At 40.4% G+C, this 17,130-nt stretch overlaps 2 protein-coding genes across 5 annotated transcripts in view; both read left to right on the top strand.

Moving 5' to 3' along the window:
• The window catches only part of ccny (cyclin Y), a 35,884-nt gene extending 25,638 nt beyond the window's left edge, over nt 1–10,246 (top strand). For all 4 annotated transcript variants that reach the window (XM_058632941.1, XM_058632939.1, XM_058632942.1 and 1 more), the window contains 3 exons: nt 691–857; nt 3,380–3,542; nt 5,983–10,246. In XM_058632941.1, coding sequence (XP_058488924.1) covers nt 691–857; nt 3,380–3,542; nt 5,983–6,099 — 447 coding nt within the window. In that variant the 3' untranslated portion in view covers nt 6,100–10,246. The remainder of the gene's footprint in view (nt 1–690; nt 858–3,379; nt 3,543–5,982) is intronic.
• Nucleotides 10,247–13,191: 2,945 nt separating this feature from the next.
• gjd4 (gap junction protein delta 4) lies at nt 13,192–16,295 on the top strand. Its single transcript, XM_058638408.1, has 2 exons — nt 13,192–13,716; nt 13,862–16,295. The coding sequence occupies exons 1-2, from the start codon at nt 13,653–13,655 to the stop codon at nt 15,019–15,021; spliced, it is 1,224 nt and encodes a 407-aa protein (XP_058494391.1). The 5' UTR covers nt 13,192–13,652; the 3' UTR covers nt 15,022–16,295.
• The last annotated feature ends 835 nt before the right edge of the window (nt 16,296–17,130 follow it).

The following is a 17,130-nucleotide window of genomic DNA, read 5'->3' as shown; positions in this document are numbered from 1 at the left end:
ACCATAGAAATAGGATCTAATGTTATGTGTTTCTACATTTTTTTGAGGGAAAAAAAGCATTACCTGTGAGATAGTAATTAGCACATGAATGAATCTCCCTGCAGTGAGTCACCACTTTCCACTGCCAAAACGATTTAAGATGTGAGAGAATACTGTGTCTAACATAGTCTAACAAAATGATCATCATTGGATCAAAAGCACGAGCCTGTGTTCCAACTTGTAATGAACACGTACCTGTGGGCAGAGTGTGCTTTGTGATCTGTACGCTGTGGGAATTCTGACTGCAGAAATGGAGAAATAGAGATGGTGATGGGGGAGAGAGAGTGTGAGAGAGAAGCAGTGAGACAGACGTGTTCGATCCACATGGATATTTCATGAAGAGCTCAAGTGAAGATTTCATCATCCTTTGACAGCTTGTTATTTTGGTTTTCACCTGGAGGGGAAGTAGGCAGGGGAATGCAAAACAGTTTAACAGCAAGCTGACTCTGCAAAGGGATGTACAGGCAGACAGAGCTAAAAAAAAAAGAAGATGGAAGAATCCAAGAACATACTAATGAAGATGAAATAGGGTTGATGTGGTTTTTATTGTGTAATTTAATTTGCAGTATGATCTCAATATGTTCACAATTACTAAGTCAGAAATGACTTACTTTACCTGCGATACTAATGTGTGACACCTTTTTGTCTCAGGTGTATTTGGAGAGGCTCCTGACCTACGCCGAGATCAATATTAGTCCTGCCAACTGGAAACGTATCGTGTTGGGAGCCATCCTCCTTGCGTCCAAGGTGTGGGACGACCAGGCTGTCTGGAACGTGGACTACTGCCAAATTCTCAAGGATATTACTGTGGAGGACATGTGAGTCAATGAGAAAGCGTGTGTGTGTGTGTTATTGATATAGATAGTGAGGCATGAACACAATTGTAATGCACACACACAATAGAAAGTTGCGCCAAACAGTTGCAGCTGACAATGGTGCATGTTGTTGTTTTTTTTTATGAGCTGCATTTCAAACAATTAGTGAATGACGGTGGTAGGGAGGATGTTTTCTATATACACACGCACATTTTTCAGAAAAGAACAGGTTTCTACGGGTTTAAGTGCCAAGTATTTAGTGTGACGTACCCTTACACTTGAACAATAGCACAATCCTGGCTGGATTCCTGGAGTGGAACCCTAATTAATGTTATTGGTTAAACCTACGTTTGTCCTGCTATTTCATTTAAAAACATTGCTGTGAAAAAGGTCTATTACACCAGGTTTATTCAACATATATACTGTGTTTATATGTAGAGTATATGCAAGGAGCTGTCTGCCTGTTAATCTCATAACTGTCCCATTGGTCACTTGAAAGTAGGCCTGCAATGATTAATGATTACTCAATCGATTACTAAAATAATTGTTAACTATTTTGATTATTGAGTGGTGTTTTTTTTTTTTTAATAATTAATTTTGGTTTGTGGACATAAGACATTTGAGAACATCATCATTTCTAGGTTTGGGAACCAAAATAATCAACTGATTAATAGATTATGAAAATAGTCGTTAGTTACAGTCCTACTTGAAAGGTGACTGACTGAGATGCAAGAGATATTGGTAAAAATGCCACGGCTATATCACTAAGAGAGCTCCCCAACCCAACACACTCACACTCGGTTCAACCTTTGTGATGTTGGTACATGATGTTGGTGATATACAATCTGTACAGAAATGTTATGTATACCATTTTTACTGAAATATACTGTATGTTCTATCCTGAAATGAATTGTCTTCTGATAGACTCAGATTTATTGTCTCATTGCTTCAGCAGTGGCCTTCTTCAGTATTGAGGTTCATTGTAATTCACTGTGGCTCACTGTTCTACTTCACTTCAGCGCTTATCTTCACCCATTTGTGACAAACAGTCTGGCGCTCTCTGTGCTTAGAATAGACCGTTTGTGGGTCAGCCTTGGTTCAAGAGCTGTCAAGAGTCACGTGTGTGGTGGTCTAGATATGTCCAGGTTGCCCTCTGTGTCCTCACTGTCAAATACCCTCGGTGGTCAAAAAAACATTGTCATAAAGGGTCATGACACAGCAGGTAGACGCGGTAGAGCTCATCATTCTTGCTCTTTCCGCTGAAAATAAATGTCTCTATTACACGTGGTCTTAAGCATGGATGATTTCTTAGTTCTAAGAGGCTGACAATGAGAGCTGTCCTGTTCTAAAGCTACATTCAGATTTCCAGGCTGAAGTCTCTCTTGTGGACATGCACCTTTTGAGAGGGCAGTCACCTTCAGATGCTTGCAAAGATGACGTCTGACTGCTCTTTCATAGATTAATTCTCAAATATTTAGTTGGATGTTTGACATTGCTGTGTGTTAAATCAAGTAAAAAGCATTTTGAACACAAGGACCCAGTCCTATATACATATATTTATATTGGGCATCCGTCTCGACAGAGACCTACAGGAAGGCCGGACTCATTTGAGAGGAAACGCGATGCTGTAGGAGTGTTGCCACTGCTGCGACCTCTGACCTTCTACATTCACGCTCCTCTGTGGTTGTATATTCTTGTCCTTGGGCACAGCTGACCGCCCGTAATCCACCTGTGCTTCTGCTGTGTATGTGGCAGTTTACTGGACAGTGAGTCAGTATTTGACCAGGGATTTTCTAGTTTTATTATAAGTTACCCCTCTGCCGAGTTCCCGTCTCCACCTGTAAAATACAGCCAAGAGGAGTAGATGAGGAACACATGAGAATAGCTGAGTGGGTGCCAAAGCGAGACGAAAAGAAGGCAGTATTATTAGGCAGAGTTTGGATACTGTGGGGTCTAAATTTAGCTTGTCTGTTGCTGCATGCCTGCAAGTGTGCATGGGTGGGGGAACGGGTTTAGAAAGAAGAGCTGGATTGTGCTTTATTCACTGGTTACAATGCAAAATGAATAGATCATGAAGAGAAACAGATGAAAGTGGCTGTCATCGTGTTGTGGAAAGGATCACAGAGCTGGCCGGTTGTGAGGCGATGCATGACAACAGCATTTTGATGATGTGGGATTAATATTCTCTTTTACACATGATGCTCAGGGCCTACGTACATTGCTCTGGTGTCGTTTCCTTTCATTAAGAGGAAAGGCTTGTAAGTGGTGGGCGCACTGGGATTATTTACTCAGTGCTTGTGCATTGGTAACGGTGCATGTGAAGATAACACCCAGTGTGAGGTGAGAGATTTGCCAGGAGTTCTCCAGCCTCCATGTCTCTACTTGAGTATCTATACAGGATACAGGAGACAGAAATTCAATTTTATTGGACTCACAAATAAAACTCTTTGAATTGAAATAGCTATATTCTTGTTTTCAAGCTTGACAAAAGGGTTCATTTCTCCCATCTTCTCTCCCTGATAAAGGAATGAGTTGGAGCGTCAGTTCCTGGAGCTGCTGCAGTTCAACATCAACGTTCCATCCAGCGTCTACGCCAAGTATTATTTCGACCTGCGCTCGCTGGCTGAGTCCAACAACCTCAGTTTCCCCTTGGAACCCCTCAGCAGAGACAAGGCTCAGAAACTGGAGGTGAATACTTTGGAGTTGAGGTCTTTTACAGAAAAAAAAAGAAAGAAAAGAAGCAAAGAGGCCAATTAAATGTTTGCTGACAATTTCGAAACCAAGGCCACCTAGGTAATTGTGTATTTGAAGAACCTTAGCTCAACACAACGTACAAAGCAGAGAGTGTAGCTCTTGTGCTGGGTGAAGGATGTAAAGGCCTCGTTGCTGTGTAATGAGCGTCTGTCTCCCTCCCCGTCCCTCTGTGTTACTGCAGTCAGCATTTCAAACAAACCTTAGCGACAGTGGTGATGTTGGCGGATGCTCATCTGCTTTTTTATCTATTCATCTAAAAAAGACCACAGCTGACATGTTAATATTTCCCTACAGTGAAGCACTGGTGTAATAAATATCAATAATGGCTACATCCCATCTCCTATTTCATGCCCTGGAGCCATTGTATCGTGCATGATGTCTCTGGCTTTGTTATGCTACATTAGATTAGATACATTTATTTGTCACCAGTTCACCTGAGCTTTTTCCTGTGGTGACAAGTGAAAATGTCTACTGTGAAGTGGAACAGTGGTCAGCAGCTGGCTTAACAGCATTAGTATTTGGCCCCGCAGGTGATTTCAATTTTAGATTTAAAAAAAAAAAAGTTTTGCTTATTCTGAAAAAATATGTACTGATTCAAAGAGATTCTGTTGCTAGAATTGACAATGAACAATAAACGCAGCTGTTGTAATGGAGAGGCAAGTTGGGAGTGTACTGTAAATGTCTGTAAAAATAAGTATTAGCATACGTTAGGCTCAAAGAATAAGCTGCAATTCTCAAAATTGAAATAATACACTATAAAAGTAGGAAAAGGGAAAATGTAAGAGCATTTGTTAAGAGCATTTTTTGACATTTTACTCTTCGCATCTCAAACATGGGTTTGGTTAACGTAGTGAGCAAATGTGGGTTCTTATCTCTGACTGACGACGTTTTAAGACACTAGCAAATTTACTTTTTTGAACCCAATTGATATACAGAGTTATTTTTTTTGTGCAATATTGATGGTTTAGATACGAAGGAGAAAAATTAACTAGTTTTGCCTGATATGATGTTTTGGCTCGATATTCTATTTTCCCATCCAGCACCTACATTGTTTGAAGATCAAATGCACTTCAGATTGTGTTGTTCTAAAAATAGAGTGTGTTCAGGTGATTTGTTGACACACTGCTCTCTTAAGACAAAGCTACAAAAACCTTGATTTGAAGTCAGCTGCACGGTTGTTTTTAAGGCTGTATTATGGTTGTTAAGCACTCAGGCACTTGCTGCAGTAATTGCCTAATTATTATTCTAACTGTGGCAATTCACACAAGTACTACCGCATTGGCTTTTAAAGAGAGCAGGAGATGGGTGGTACTTTGACTGGCACAGTCTGTACAGCATGTTACACCAAAGAACACAAAACACACCCATGGCTAATTATCAAAGGTTAAGCTTTTGTAATATGTGTCTGGCACAGGTACATTTTTATTCCACGCTGTTTAACTATGAGTGTTGGATTCGGACATGAACTAAAACACATGTGCCATATACTCATGCACTACACAATACTACATAGTGCAGAGATTGTGCAGAATCAGATCCCCTCAACTTTGGAACGACCTACCTGCTCGCATATTCAGTGAATTATTTTAACCCGATTTTTATAGACTTGCCCTTTTGGGATGTCATCCTTTTATCTTAGATTTAGTGTTTTTATTACTTCTTACTGAGATTGGACTTTTTGCCTATATATCCAGGGTGTTTGGGCTGATATCCAATACCTATATACTGTATGTACTTTTCCCTGTGCTCAACTGCAGAGGTTCTTTATTGAAATGAACATTATATTTCACAGTCATGTCGCAGCAGATGTAGATATACATTTTCCTCATTGTGTAAAATAAATGAACACAAAAAAGTAATAGCTGGTGATGGCGCAAGCATAGAAGTCAAGGAGGTACTGTAGCAGCCTATTCAGCCTACTGTTCTAGTCGTATAATAGTCATCACATGATATCCGATAAAACATTTTAAAGCCAATAACTGCAGATACAAATATTGTGCCAATTTGCTTTGCTTAGTTTAAGAAAGTGCAAATACTTGAGGTCACTTTCCGTCAAAGAGAGGACAAACCAACTTAAATGAGCAAGTGTTTTCCTATTCCAATGCAAGTGTATTCCTAAACAGAATAACTGTCAGATATCGGAAGTGAAAATTATCTTGGAAAAAGGAGCAGAAAGGGGCAGAAGCACTCACTCATTGAACATTTTTTTGACAATACTACAGCCGTAAAATCAATATAAATCCAGGCAGCCTCATTATCTTGATGGTCATAAGCGAGTTAAAGATTACAGTACTCATGTTCTTAATGCAGTGTCCCATACTGATCTCAACCAGTTATATTCTTAAATTGATCTGTTTTATGTTTGGATTTTCAGGCTATCTCACGGTTGTGTGACGACAAATACAAGGACTTGAGAAAGCTCATCAAGAAGCGGTCAGCGAGCGCGGACAACCTGGCGGTGGTGCGGTGGTGTCCAGCCATCATTTCCTAACACTGGCTTCAGGCGGCACGCGGCAGAGGAACATAGACCTGTCCGACTCACTCTATCGTTGCCTGGTAAGCAGGCAAACTAGGTAGGCAGCAGTCCTGTGGTTCAGTACACACACACACACACACACACACACAGACACAGACACACACTCACAATGTGGCACTTTTACAAGTGTGATTACACGCTCCCTGGGTGGTTGTACATAAAACACGTCCCACCGGCTGCCTACACTGAACCAAACGGAGCTGAGCTGAACCGAACCAAACTTATCAAGTATGCAGTTGAAAGTTGTCGCAGCGAAGAAAAGAAGAGGCCAAATGGAAATACAGCCGGTGATCGATAAGAGAGAAGTTGAGAAATGAAATGGGAACAAGTTTTATACGAAACGCAACTCATGAAAACAGCAACAGCGTTCCATAACTCCCTTTGAAGCTTGTGCGGTTGACTGACGGAGGACTTGAACATTCCTTTCATTTTCATGTTTTGGCTCAGTCTTCTTTCCTGGAAACATGACATCATCAGCATTCGGACACACTCGGTTTCTCTCTGTGTTTAGTTCTTTATTGATTTATATCTATTTACATCCCCATCATGGAGAAGCCTCAAACATGTACAGTACAAAGGAGAGACATTTACATTCCACTGTTAACTTTACCGTCTGGACCTTTCTGTGTGGAGTTTGCATGTTCTCCCTGTGTGCGTGGGTCTTCTCCAGGTTCTCAAAAACATGCAGAGGTTAATTGGACACTCTAAATTGCCCGTAGGTGTTAGATAATGTTTTTTTTCTTCTCTATTGCTGTGTTTCCATCATGGTACAGTTCAGTTTGGTATAATACGGTATGGTCTGGAGTGGTAAAGCCCTGGCTCAGGCTTGTGTTTCGACTGAGAACAGTACCTTTACTTGTGACAACAATGGAGGACATCCAGCAGCTCTGTTTTTTCCTGCTCGGTGTGTGGCTGTTTGTCTCACCAAGATGTCAAGCTTTGAATGAGAATGACACTTCCATGGTATATTTACATCGATCGCAAGGGAGTGGCGCTGGTCTAGCTCCACCCTGACCGCACCGTATCATTTTACTCTGGTAACCCCAAGGGAAGGGTGCCAAGAATGGAATGGTTGAGGCCGGTTAATGGAAACGCAACCATACTGTACCGAACCGCACCATTCCACTCTGTGCCAACATGGCTTCTATGTTGGCTCTGCAATTGGACTGGTGACCTACCTTCTACCCCGCCTTTCGCCCCCTTTGTCAGCTGGGACTGGCACCAGCAGTCCCACATCCCTCATGAGGAGGATAAAGTGGTAGACGATGGATGGATGTTAACTTAACTAAACACGTTATACATTTGACCGAACTCCAGTACATATCAGCCATCTCGACATCATATCGCATAGCCATTCAACAGTAGCTCTCACGCAGAGAGCCAACCGTGAAAGCAATTCAACGTTTAGCTCAAGGGCACTTTGACAGGACCTGTTAAATCCAGTTACAGGATTGGTTTATCTCAAGGCCACCTGGCCAACATTCAGATATAGCCTAAAGCAATATTCACGCAGCGCTTTATTGTTGCGATTAAACACAATAAAAGCGTGTGCACTTGGGAGAAGATAGGTGCCCACTACTCTGAGACAGATGTGAGACATACTGTAGAGCTTCTGTTCTTTATCCACTGCCATTGTCCTGACCTGTGGTGCCTGTAATAAGCTATAGTCAAACACTTCTCCCCTCTTTCTAGTGGAGAAAACGAACAAATAACTGAAGTATTTTTCTTTCTTTAACGTTTTGTATTTTTCTTGCAGCTCACAAACAAACAGCACAAACAGAATATAATGACATTTAGAAGCCACTAAAAGCATGATTCTTCAGGGTTCTTGTTTTTGTTTTTTTTGGGTGACATTGCTGCAGAGAGGAACCAATGAAAAACGCATCAAGTGACAAGTCAGACACTGCTCACAAAAAGGTAGAATGTAAGAAGATGTCGCTAAATTGCTTATGTACAGTGTAAATACAGCACCAGTGTGCAAATCTGTAGACTGAAATCGTACTGTAAAAAAACACACATACCCCCCAAAAACAGAATGATATTAGAGTATTTATATTGGATCAGTTTTATTGTACATGATAGGAAAACTATTAAGGTTTTAAATGGGAGACACCACTAAAGATCTTTTTGTCTGTTCTTGTTATGAAGTTTTTTCACACTGCAGAAAATGTTGCTTTTATGTGTTACATACTGTATAGGGTATAATGATAAATACAAGACAATTCAGATGTGTGGTATTTTATTTTATATTTTATATACATATATAAATATGTGTATATATATATATATATATATATGAAAACTACCCCGACTTATGTTTTTGATGAAATTAGTAGCATCTGATCTGTATGGAGTCCTGCAACTTACAAAATGTTTTATCAGGTTTTCAGAGAGGTCATGAATGTAACTTAGTATCAATATAACTGATTAGTATAACATTTAGCCGGTTGGTGGGAAAATAATAAGTTGATAAAGCAAATAGGTCAACATTCATTTATTTTTCACTTGCTAATTTGTCTTCTCTTTTTTAGCACCTTAATTTTTCATCCTTTTTTGGTCTTGATACATAATTTTGATAAATAATTCCCTGTTTTTTTTTTTATTCATACTATATTTTCATTACTTTACACATGTTCTGTGGTGAATAGGAGCACAGTTTTACCACTAGCTCACATGCTAACATATAGTTTATTGCTAATTTTAGCTTGGGGTTAGCTAAAGAGGTAAACACTGGGTTTAGCTAGCACAAGCAAAGTTATCCTAGCAACAGAGTCCTCATTCTTGGGCATAAATAGACAATAATTTACATTTAGAAAAGTAAATTTGCTAAATTAAATATGTAAGAAAAAGATAAATGATAATTGTGTGCAAAGACTAAAACAATAAAATAAAATCAGTTGAAAAACATTTTGTAAACTGATCCAAAAAGCTATTTACTCTTAACAACTGAAGAAAAGTTTCCTTTTGTTTAACTTCAGAATATTGTGTAGTGGTATATTAACTCGTTTGATAACCTTTTACAGCAGTTTGTAAGTTTTGGGGCTCCATATTTTCTTACTGAAAATCATGCTAATTTTTTTACATTTTTTTCCTTAAAACAGGAAAATGGAAACTGGTTTATTTTGTCTTAGTGTCATAAGAATATGTGTGGATTAAATATTAAAATCCACTATTATCCTTCAAATGCATTTTCTTTTCTGAAACAGAATGTCATGGAAAGGTCAGATTCAGATGTGACATCAGTGTAGCCTCCTTTAAGCCTCTGGGCTGTTTTGTGCATTTCTTCAGCAGCTTCAACATCTGTGATTTAACTCGAGTTTTGTCAATCTTAGTCAGTCCCTGACCAGCTTGTGTGAAATGGACAGAACTGAACCAAAGTCACAGAGAAATGAAGGATGTTGCTGTTCCATGTGTTGCTCTGAAGAACCAGCCCACTTGCACATAATAGTATATGGAAATGAGTTGGGACTTGGAAAGAGAGCAGTTGTTTTGCACGGTGCTTTGAATGAGTGGAAAAATTAAGTACAGAATATATAAGGAAAGCAACGTTACTGGATTTCAAACTGATAGAGGTATTAAAAGATTGTATATCCTATTTATTGTACGTATGAGTGCATACAGCCCAGTTAAGTTGGTGATTTGTTTTGACCTGATACCATGTGGTCAAAAATGGAACGTCCTGTGACGTCCTGTCGGCTGGTTACTAGGTGTGTGTCATAACCTCAAGCACTGAACTCTACCTCTACATAGAGTTTTACTTTTCTGACAATGACAATTTATGGATTTTACAAATTCAGCTTTGATCTCGACAATTTCCCACGCTACTATCAGTCAACTGCTATAGCTGTGACTGTTTTTTGTTTTTTTTTCATGGATATTTCAACAAGTTGTACTGTATTCTGTTGTTATTGTCAGTGTATTCCTTTCCTTTTAGTGAGTCAGTCATTTGTTCCTGTTCTCATTTTGCCAAAATCTGATTTGCTCTCTCTTCTTTTCTGTATGTTTTCTGTGATAATTGGAAGAACTGCAACCAATTCTCCTCTCCTGAAGCAATGTTTAGAGAAACCTGTGCAAGAATTAAACTTTACAGCCTTGCAATAAACCCTATTGTATGTCTTTTTATTATTTCACATTCTGGTGATAGCATAACATTCATATTTTGAAACTTAAAAACTATCATTCATGTTGTCATCGCGAATGCTTTTCATACATTTGATATATTCAGCAGGGTTGGGGTTTTTTTTTTCCCCCAGAAGAACTATTTAATGTTAAGAGCTATGTGTCTTGGAGCAACACCGAGATTATGTTCTACCATATTGTCACCAAGGGGCAAATTTAATCCTCCATATTAGCCCTGATTTGCATCCTAAACCACCACTGTGGTGAAGTGTGAGCCAAACCAATTAAATACAAAGAAGTGTTTCCTTCACAATATGAAGGAAACATGTGAAAGTACTTTATATCACATTGCTTTGATTAATTAAAATGTACAATTTAGCTCCCTTGTCTATCATAAATTGAAATGTAATTTTTATTCAGTCGACAGCGCAGGAGGTCAAAACTTAAATGGACACCATAAAAAATGTTGTAAAATGTTGGTATAATTATTTTCACTTTTGTCATTGTCAGTGCAGCTTTCTGCCAAAATAGCCTTGTTTTCTTTTTCTTTCTTTTCCTAAATGATGAGATTGCATAAAATCAGCTACTGGAGCTCTATATACAAAACCCCCAACACTAGACGCAGGTGCTCTGAATTATAGCAATCAGTTACCTGCAGCGAGAGGTACAGATTAGACGCACCTGCATGCGGACGTCACAAAGAAGCAACACTACCAACATGATGTAACTCAAAAAGCCTCACCCATAACAACACATAAAGCAGCAAAACAAAAGAATTTTACATGATGAAACATTTCTTGTAGATGTTGGTTGCTGTTGCAGCTCCAAAGTGTTTTAATGAGGGCAATTTAATTAGTTATATCTAACCCACAGGGTCAGATACAACCGATATCACCTATGTTTTCTACAATCATCCCAGTTGCTTCTGGCCATAAGTTTTAATTCTGCTTTGGACATTCTGTTTCTGTTCTCTGACCATAACATGTGCACACATGCAAAATGAGAAGTGAGAAGTATAGACTGAAATGTAAGGGTAGATAACGCCACATGATGACACCATAGGTGCCATGAAAGCACCTAACTTCCTTTCACAGAACATTCTGTGAGGTTATCAGTCTACGCAGATGCACACGTGAGATGAATTCTGGCACATCTCAAGCGCTTATTCAGACAAGTGTAAATGTTCCAGATGCACAACGTCAAGTCTGAAGAATCAGCCTTGACACATGTCAAGTCCTTTTATCGTCATGCCTGTTGTTCCTCAACTGACTTTTGTGTCTTGAGGCTTCTTTGTGCCAAATTATACTATTGTTTATGCAACAATGTTTTCAAAATCACTTGCCGGGGGAAAAAGAATCACAGCATTCTGCTCAGCTTTACATCGTATACACAACCTCATATAAATGTGGAGCAAGTGCATTGAAGAAGAACAATTGGATGTGCTGTCCTTTTATTTAAGTAACTGTTTTTTGCAGACAGGGAAGAACAATAAAGAAGTTAATGTGAGCTTCACATACATAAATTAAACTCACCTTCAACAGAGATTTATTATTATGCTCATATCTTCATGATGAGGAAATGGGGATCAGTGGTCAAGTAATTAGTGAGTTGGGAAATCAGCAGCTGCTGCAGGTGGGGAATAACAATTGGAAAAGAAAAAAGGAGGAGGGTGTAAACTTCATCGAGAGAAACTTTTAATTGGTCAGTATTATAAAAAGCACAAAATAGCCACACACCACGTTGTCGCTCCCAAAAAAACCTGTTCTTAGTTGTTAATATTTCCTTAAACACAGCCAAGAAGTAAAACCAAACCCTATAAGTAATGAGTAGCGAGTATGTGATGAAAATAAGTTATTTTAAATAAGGATTCATGGTTACTGGGAGAATCTAACGTGTCTTGTTAGCTGCCGTAGCACATTAGCTCAATCAGAACAGGAACTAGAAACCAGTCAGTCTCACGTGGTTGAAATGAGCGGGTGAACATGTTCTCCAGTAAATGACTGACCAATAATTTGGTCAGTGTGTGGGACCTTGTGCCAACTTTTAACATTTTAATATTATCAGAGTATCTTAAATTAGGTTTTACTAAATTGTTTACTGTACTGATGTAGTATTTATGGAATAGTTACACCTGTGTATCTCACCCCCTGTTTATTAGAGCAGTTGGTATGTCCCAGAAGGGAAACCGCAGCGGTAGTGTTAGCAATTTCTCGTGGTTTTGTGTCATTAGGGCCCGAGCACTCACACAGTGGTGCTAGGACCTATTGAAGTTATAAAAATGATTAACTTTATCTTTCTTAACCTCCAACTTTCGTTAATAAAACATTTCCCAGTTCTAAATGTTACCCTGGTCAGTCATACACAGTGTGCCTGTTGGGTTGGTGCTGTATGGAAGTGCTAATGACGACTGGTCTGTGGTGAGTATGAATCAGGACAACTGCATTTTTGCAGATGTGTATATATAATATATATGTTTACTTTAATACTGTGACACAAGGTTTTTATGATAACAAACAACAGCGATCACTATGAGGGTGTGTGTTGATTTAAACCTGTTTTATTAATGTTAAATTAAAAAAACCTATGTAAAAATGACAGCTTCTATTGTACTTTAGTTTAATACTATTAATCTATATTATTATTATTATTATTATTATTATTAATAATAATAATAATCACATTCACTGATTATACAGTAGGCCCTTAACACTCTAAACTATAAACTGGCACCACCTGTGGGAAAATACAGTTTACAGCCTTCTTAGGTTTCATGAGAGCTAATCCACAGCCTGCATATCGACATGGAACACTGATTTATCACTGGACGATATACAGTAAAAGCTTGTATTTTGATTTAGCGACTGGTTTGAACATGCTTGCCATTGTGCTGTAGAACTTAATACTAGAACTTAATACTGCCATTTGGAGTGAGTAAGTCAAGAGGCTCGCTCCTCTCCTGTAAGGACAACCGGTAGCACCAAAATATCTCTGCAATGCCAGGACAGCGACGTGCTGTTGGAAGTGTGTTAAGAATAGACTCACAATGGGGCTCGCTCCTGTCTTCCGTTGTCTGAGGACAGACAGTTGTCTGCAGGGGACAGAGGAAGAGGTAAGACGGGAGAATCCACATGATTCAGAGACTTGAATGGATCGGGTCAGGTTTTCCGAGCAGGACAGGGACGTAACTCAATCTAGGAAAGAGCCGGAGTGTCTTACTCCCGCAGTAAACGTTGCGTCTGGATGTTATTGTGCTGCTGGAAACCACTGTGCCCCTGGGTTGAAAGGGGAGAAGTAAATGCAATAGGGAGTGAGGTGCTGGCTTAAGAGTTTACCCTGTGGTCTGAAACTGAAGAACTAGCTTTTTCTTGAGGGCTTTGAATACACAAAGCATGGCAGGAACGAGTGCTTCAGAGATCATCTTCATCTCTGTGAATCATAGCATCACTTTGATGGGTGAGTTGACTTCACTGACATAGATGAATTGGTGTGTGACTCATTCAAACAAAAATGCATTTTTTAGTAATGTTTCTTTGTGGACGTGTTTTTTTTCAGATTTCTGAGCCTTTGAGTTACAAATTCTAATGTGCTTTACTTTCAGGGAAGGTGTGGCTCATTGTCATGATCTTCCTCCGCATCCTTATGCTCCTCCTCGCTGGTTACCCCATTTACCAGGATGAGCAGGAGCGCTTTGTCTGCAACACCATTCAGCCTGGCTGTGCCAACGTGTGCTATGACCTCTTTTCTCCCATCTCTCTCTTCCGCTTCTGGCTGGTGCAGCTCACCATCATGTGTCTCCCCTACTTCATATTTGTCATCTATGTGGTCCACAAGGTGTCAAATAGCCTCACTGTGGAATCGAATGCCTCTGGTTACATCAAAGTCACGCCACTGTTCAAGATCCAACAGGAACCATTCATTGAGACACCCATAAACAAGATGCCTCCAGGAGCTGAGCAAGGTTGGGCCCGGTGCTTCACTGGAGCATACATCCTACATCTCATGTTTCGAACTCTGCTGGAGGCTGGGTTTGGAGCAGCTCACTACTATCTATTTGGCTTCTATATCCCCAGGCGGTTCCTGTGTCAGCATCCACCGTGCACAACACAGGTGGACTGCTACATCTCCAGGCCCACTGAGAAGACTGTGATGCTCAACTTCATGCTTGGTGCGGCCGCTCTGTCTTTGCTTCTAAATGTGTTGGATTTCATCTGTGCAATAAAGCGCTCAGTGCAGCTGAAGAGCAAGAAGAAAATGAGGACTGTGAAGATATATGAGGAAGAACAATGTTTCATTTCAGGTGAGGGAATGGATGTAAATACCTCCATGGCTCAGCAGGATTTAGAATGTGAAGCTGGTCAGAACGTGGGTTTCCGGAAAAGGAAAGGTAGTGGAGCTGGAACTCTTGGTTTAGGTCAGGAACCACCGGGTAGCAACACAAATGGGAACAACGGCTATTCTGTTTCCCAAGAGGATGCCCCAGAAAGGAGCGGGAGTGAGGTGGCTCTCTGCCCCCCAGAGCCAATGGGGACACCCAGATCCATACGTGTTAACAAACGCAATCGACTTAAACCACCACCTCCACCCAGGCGGGACCTTGGTTTGCCCTCAGTGGTGTCAGCAGGTCCAAACGGGGATGTTTCCACAGCAGCAACAACCTGTACAAGAAGAATGGGGCAGTATACGTTAGTTGAGGTTGGCAGTGGCACAGAGCCACAGAATAACGATGATGGACAGGAGAAAAAATCAGAGTGGGTTTGACTGTCGAGGGTCTGACTGTTGAAGGTTTGACTGTCGATGGTTTGACTGTGATATTTCCACGTTATTTTGACATCAATGTGGAAAAACAGACCCTGTCAGGTTTACACTATGGCAGCAACTGTTGGAGCTACTTTCCACCACACTCTCTACCTCAGGCACTACTGTCGACTGCACTGTCACTTGAAAAGTGACTTTCTGAAGAACGTTCATTTTCTAGCCCAGTGATGCAAAGTGACAAGGAAGCGAGTCACGAATTGGAATTCTCTATGCAAAACAAGTCAGAAGTGAGAGGAAACTCTAGCCTTGTGTGTCCCTGAGCACAGCCTTGAGAAATTCTAAAAAGAGTTCAGTCCACCTGTTTCATCCCTTGTTGGCTTTACCCCCCACCTCCACTGACTGACTGACTGTACATAAACAAAGGCAAGCCTTGACCCATTCCACAAACACCCCCCGCTACCATTGTCACTCAACATGATACAACAAAGGGCCTCCTCTCGTGTATGTGTCAGTCACAGGGTCAGAATGGATGCACAGGGTCAGAGAGGTAGCCTCCAGACCCCAAGTTACAGGGTTTAGGTGACCTTTGAGAATGAAAAGGCAGGATTGAAATGCGAGACAATATCTCGCTAAGGTGTTGTAACTGGGCTCAGAGAAGAGAATAGGATTCTTCTGACAGAAGTGAAGGACACTATGAAGTCCCCTAAAGCAGACATAGGCTCACAAAGCAATTATGTTCCCCCATAGGGGCTCTGTATTTATGGAGACAGCTTGTCACTCTATTTCAAGGCCTTGTGGAGCTTAGGAGGAAAACAAGCCTTAACAAACACTGACACTAGAAATAGAGCACGACCGGGCTCTGCAAAAGGAGCAGCGTTGTCTGTTGCTCTTCAGGGTATCTGCACCCTGCTTGCTGCTGCTGATGGTTTCACTTTGATCAAAAGTCTGTCACCACTTTGAGTCGGACAAGTGCACTGCACTGATGCGTCACAGGATTTATAACAGGGACGGGTCGATAGGCTTTTGTCAAGATTTGATTCTGATTTGCTGTGATTGTAAGGTTGTGGTTTTCTTTTCCTCCTTGAACCAAAACTAAATTGTCGTACATGTCCAACAGAAAGTTAACTGCTTCACTGAGCTGAAATACAAAATAAAATGTTATTCAGCTATTCAATGTTCACTGAGCTGGTGCCATAAGAAAATAAAATTAAACGCTGGGTCAAAATGAATAGAGCCCCCACACACACACTTCTACCGTATAATAAAAATAGGAACATGCTCCTTTGCTGGCAGATTTCTAGGTCATAAACACTGGCGTAAGCCTTGTTTTGAACATCCCAGTGCTGTGACGCTCCCTCTGTAAATCAGTGGCATCACTATTCTACTGTCGCTCTGTAGCTGTGGGGCCTGTCTTTGTGTAAACCGATAGCTTTTGATCTCTCGCCTCTTATGGGCTCTTTGAAGTTGACAAAAAGCTCCTAACTTTATATCTCACGTATCCCGAGTGCTGCTCCCTGGTTACCCGTGAGGGCGACCAAAGGGAGTTTTCATCAGACCGTGGCAGATCTGATGCTGCCACACCTTCTTCACACACCCAGTGTTTGGTGTGAAAGCATGACCTTGGGTAGAGATGAACTTCAGCTGTAACTACTTTCACCTGAGCTGGACTCTGTTTGTTTACTGTAAGTTGTTGCACTCTAATGTTTGGGAACACACTCAAAAATAGGGTTAAAAGACACAACAACGATTTCTGTACCTGTAGGTAGAGCGGGTTGCCTCACTAGTAAAATATCGTGCTTGGAGATGCCAGAAATTTACCTTTTGACGATCAGAGAGGGCACACAGTGAATTTAATCATAATAAGGAACTGATTTGTACCTTTTTCACCCTAAGACCCTCTATTTATTTAAAAGAAAATATTATTTTTATGACCACTGCACCTTTCATGTGTATGTTTGCAATTTTACTCCCTGAATTAGCCTTTTCTTCATGCAAGTAAATAGTCAAAATGAACAATGGACAATTATTGTTAATTTGTCAATAAAAAGAGGGTACATTTCTGTACCATAGTATTGTACATGTATGTCCTTTAGGATACTGAATTGTACTTAA

Source organism: Solea solea, chromosome 1, assembly GCF_958295425.1.
Source record: "Solea solea chromosome 1, fSolSol10.1, whole genome shotgun sequence".
In the NCBI taxonomy this organism is placed as follows: Eukaryota; Metazoa; Chordata; class Actinopteri; order Pleuronectiformes; family Soleidae; genus Solea; species Solea solea.
Note: the sequence above shows the minus strand (reverse complement) of the source record. Positions and strands in the feature narration are given on the sequence as shown.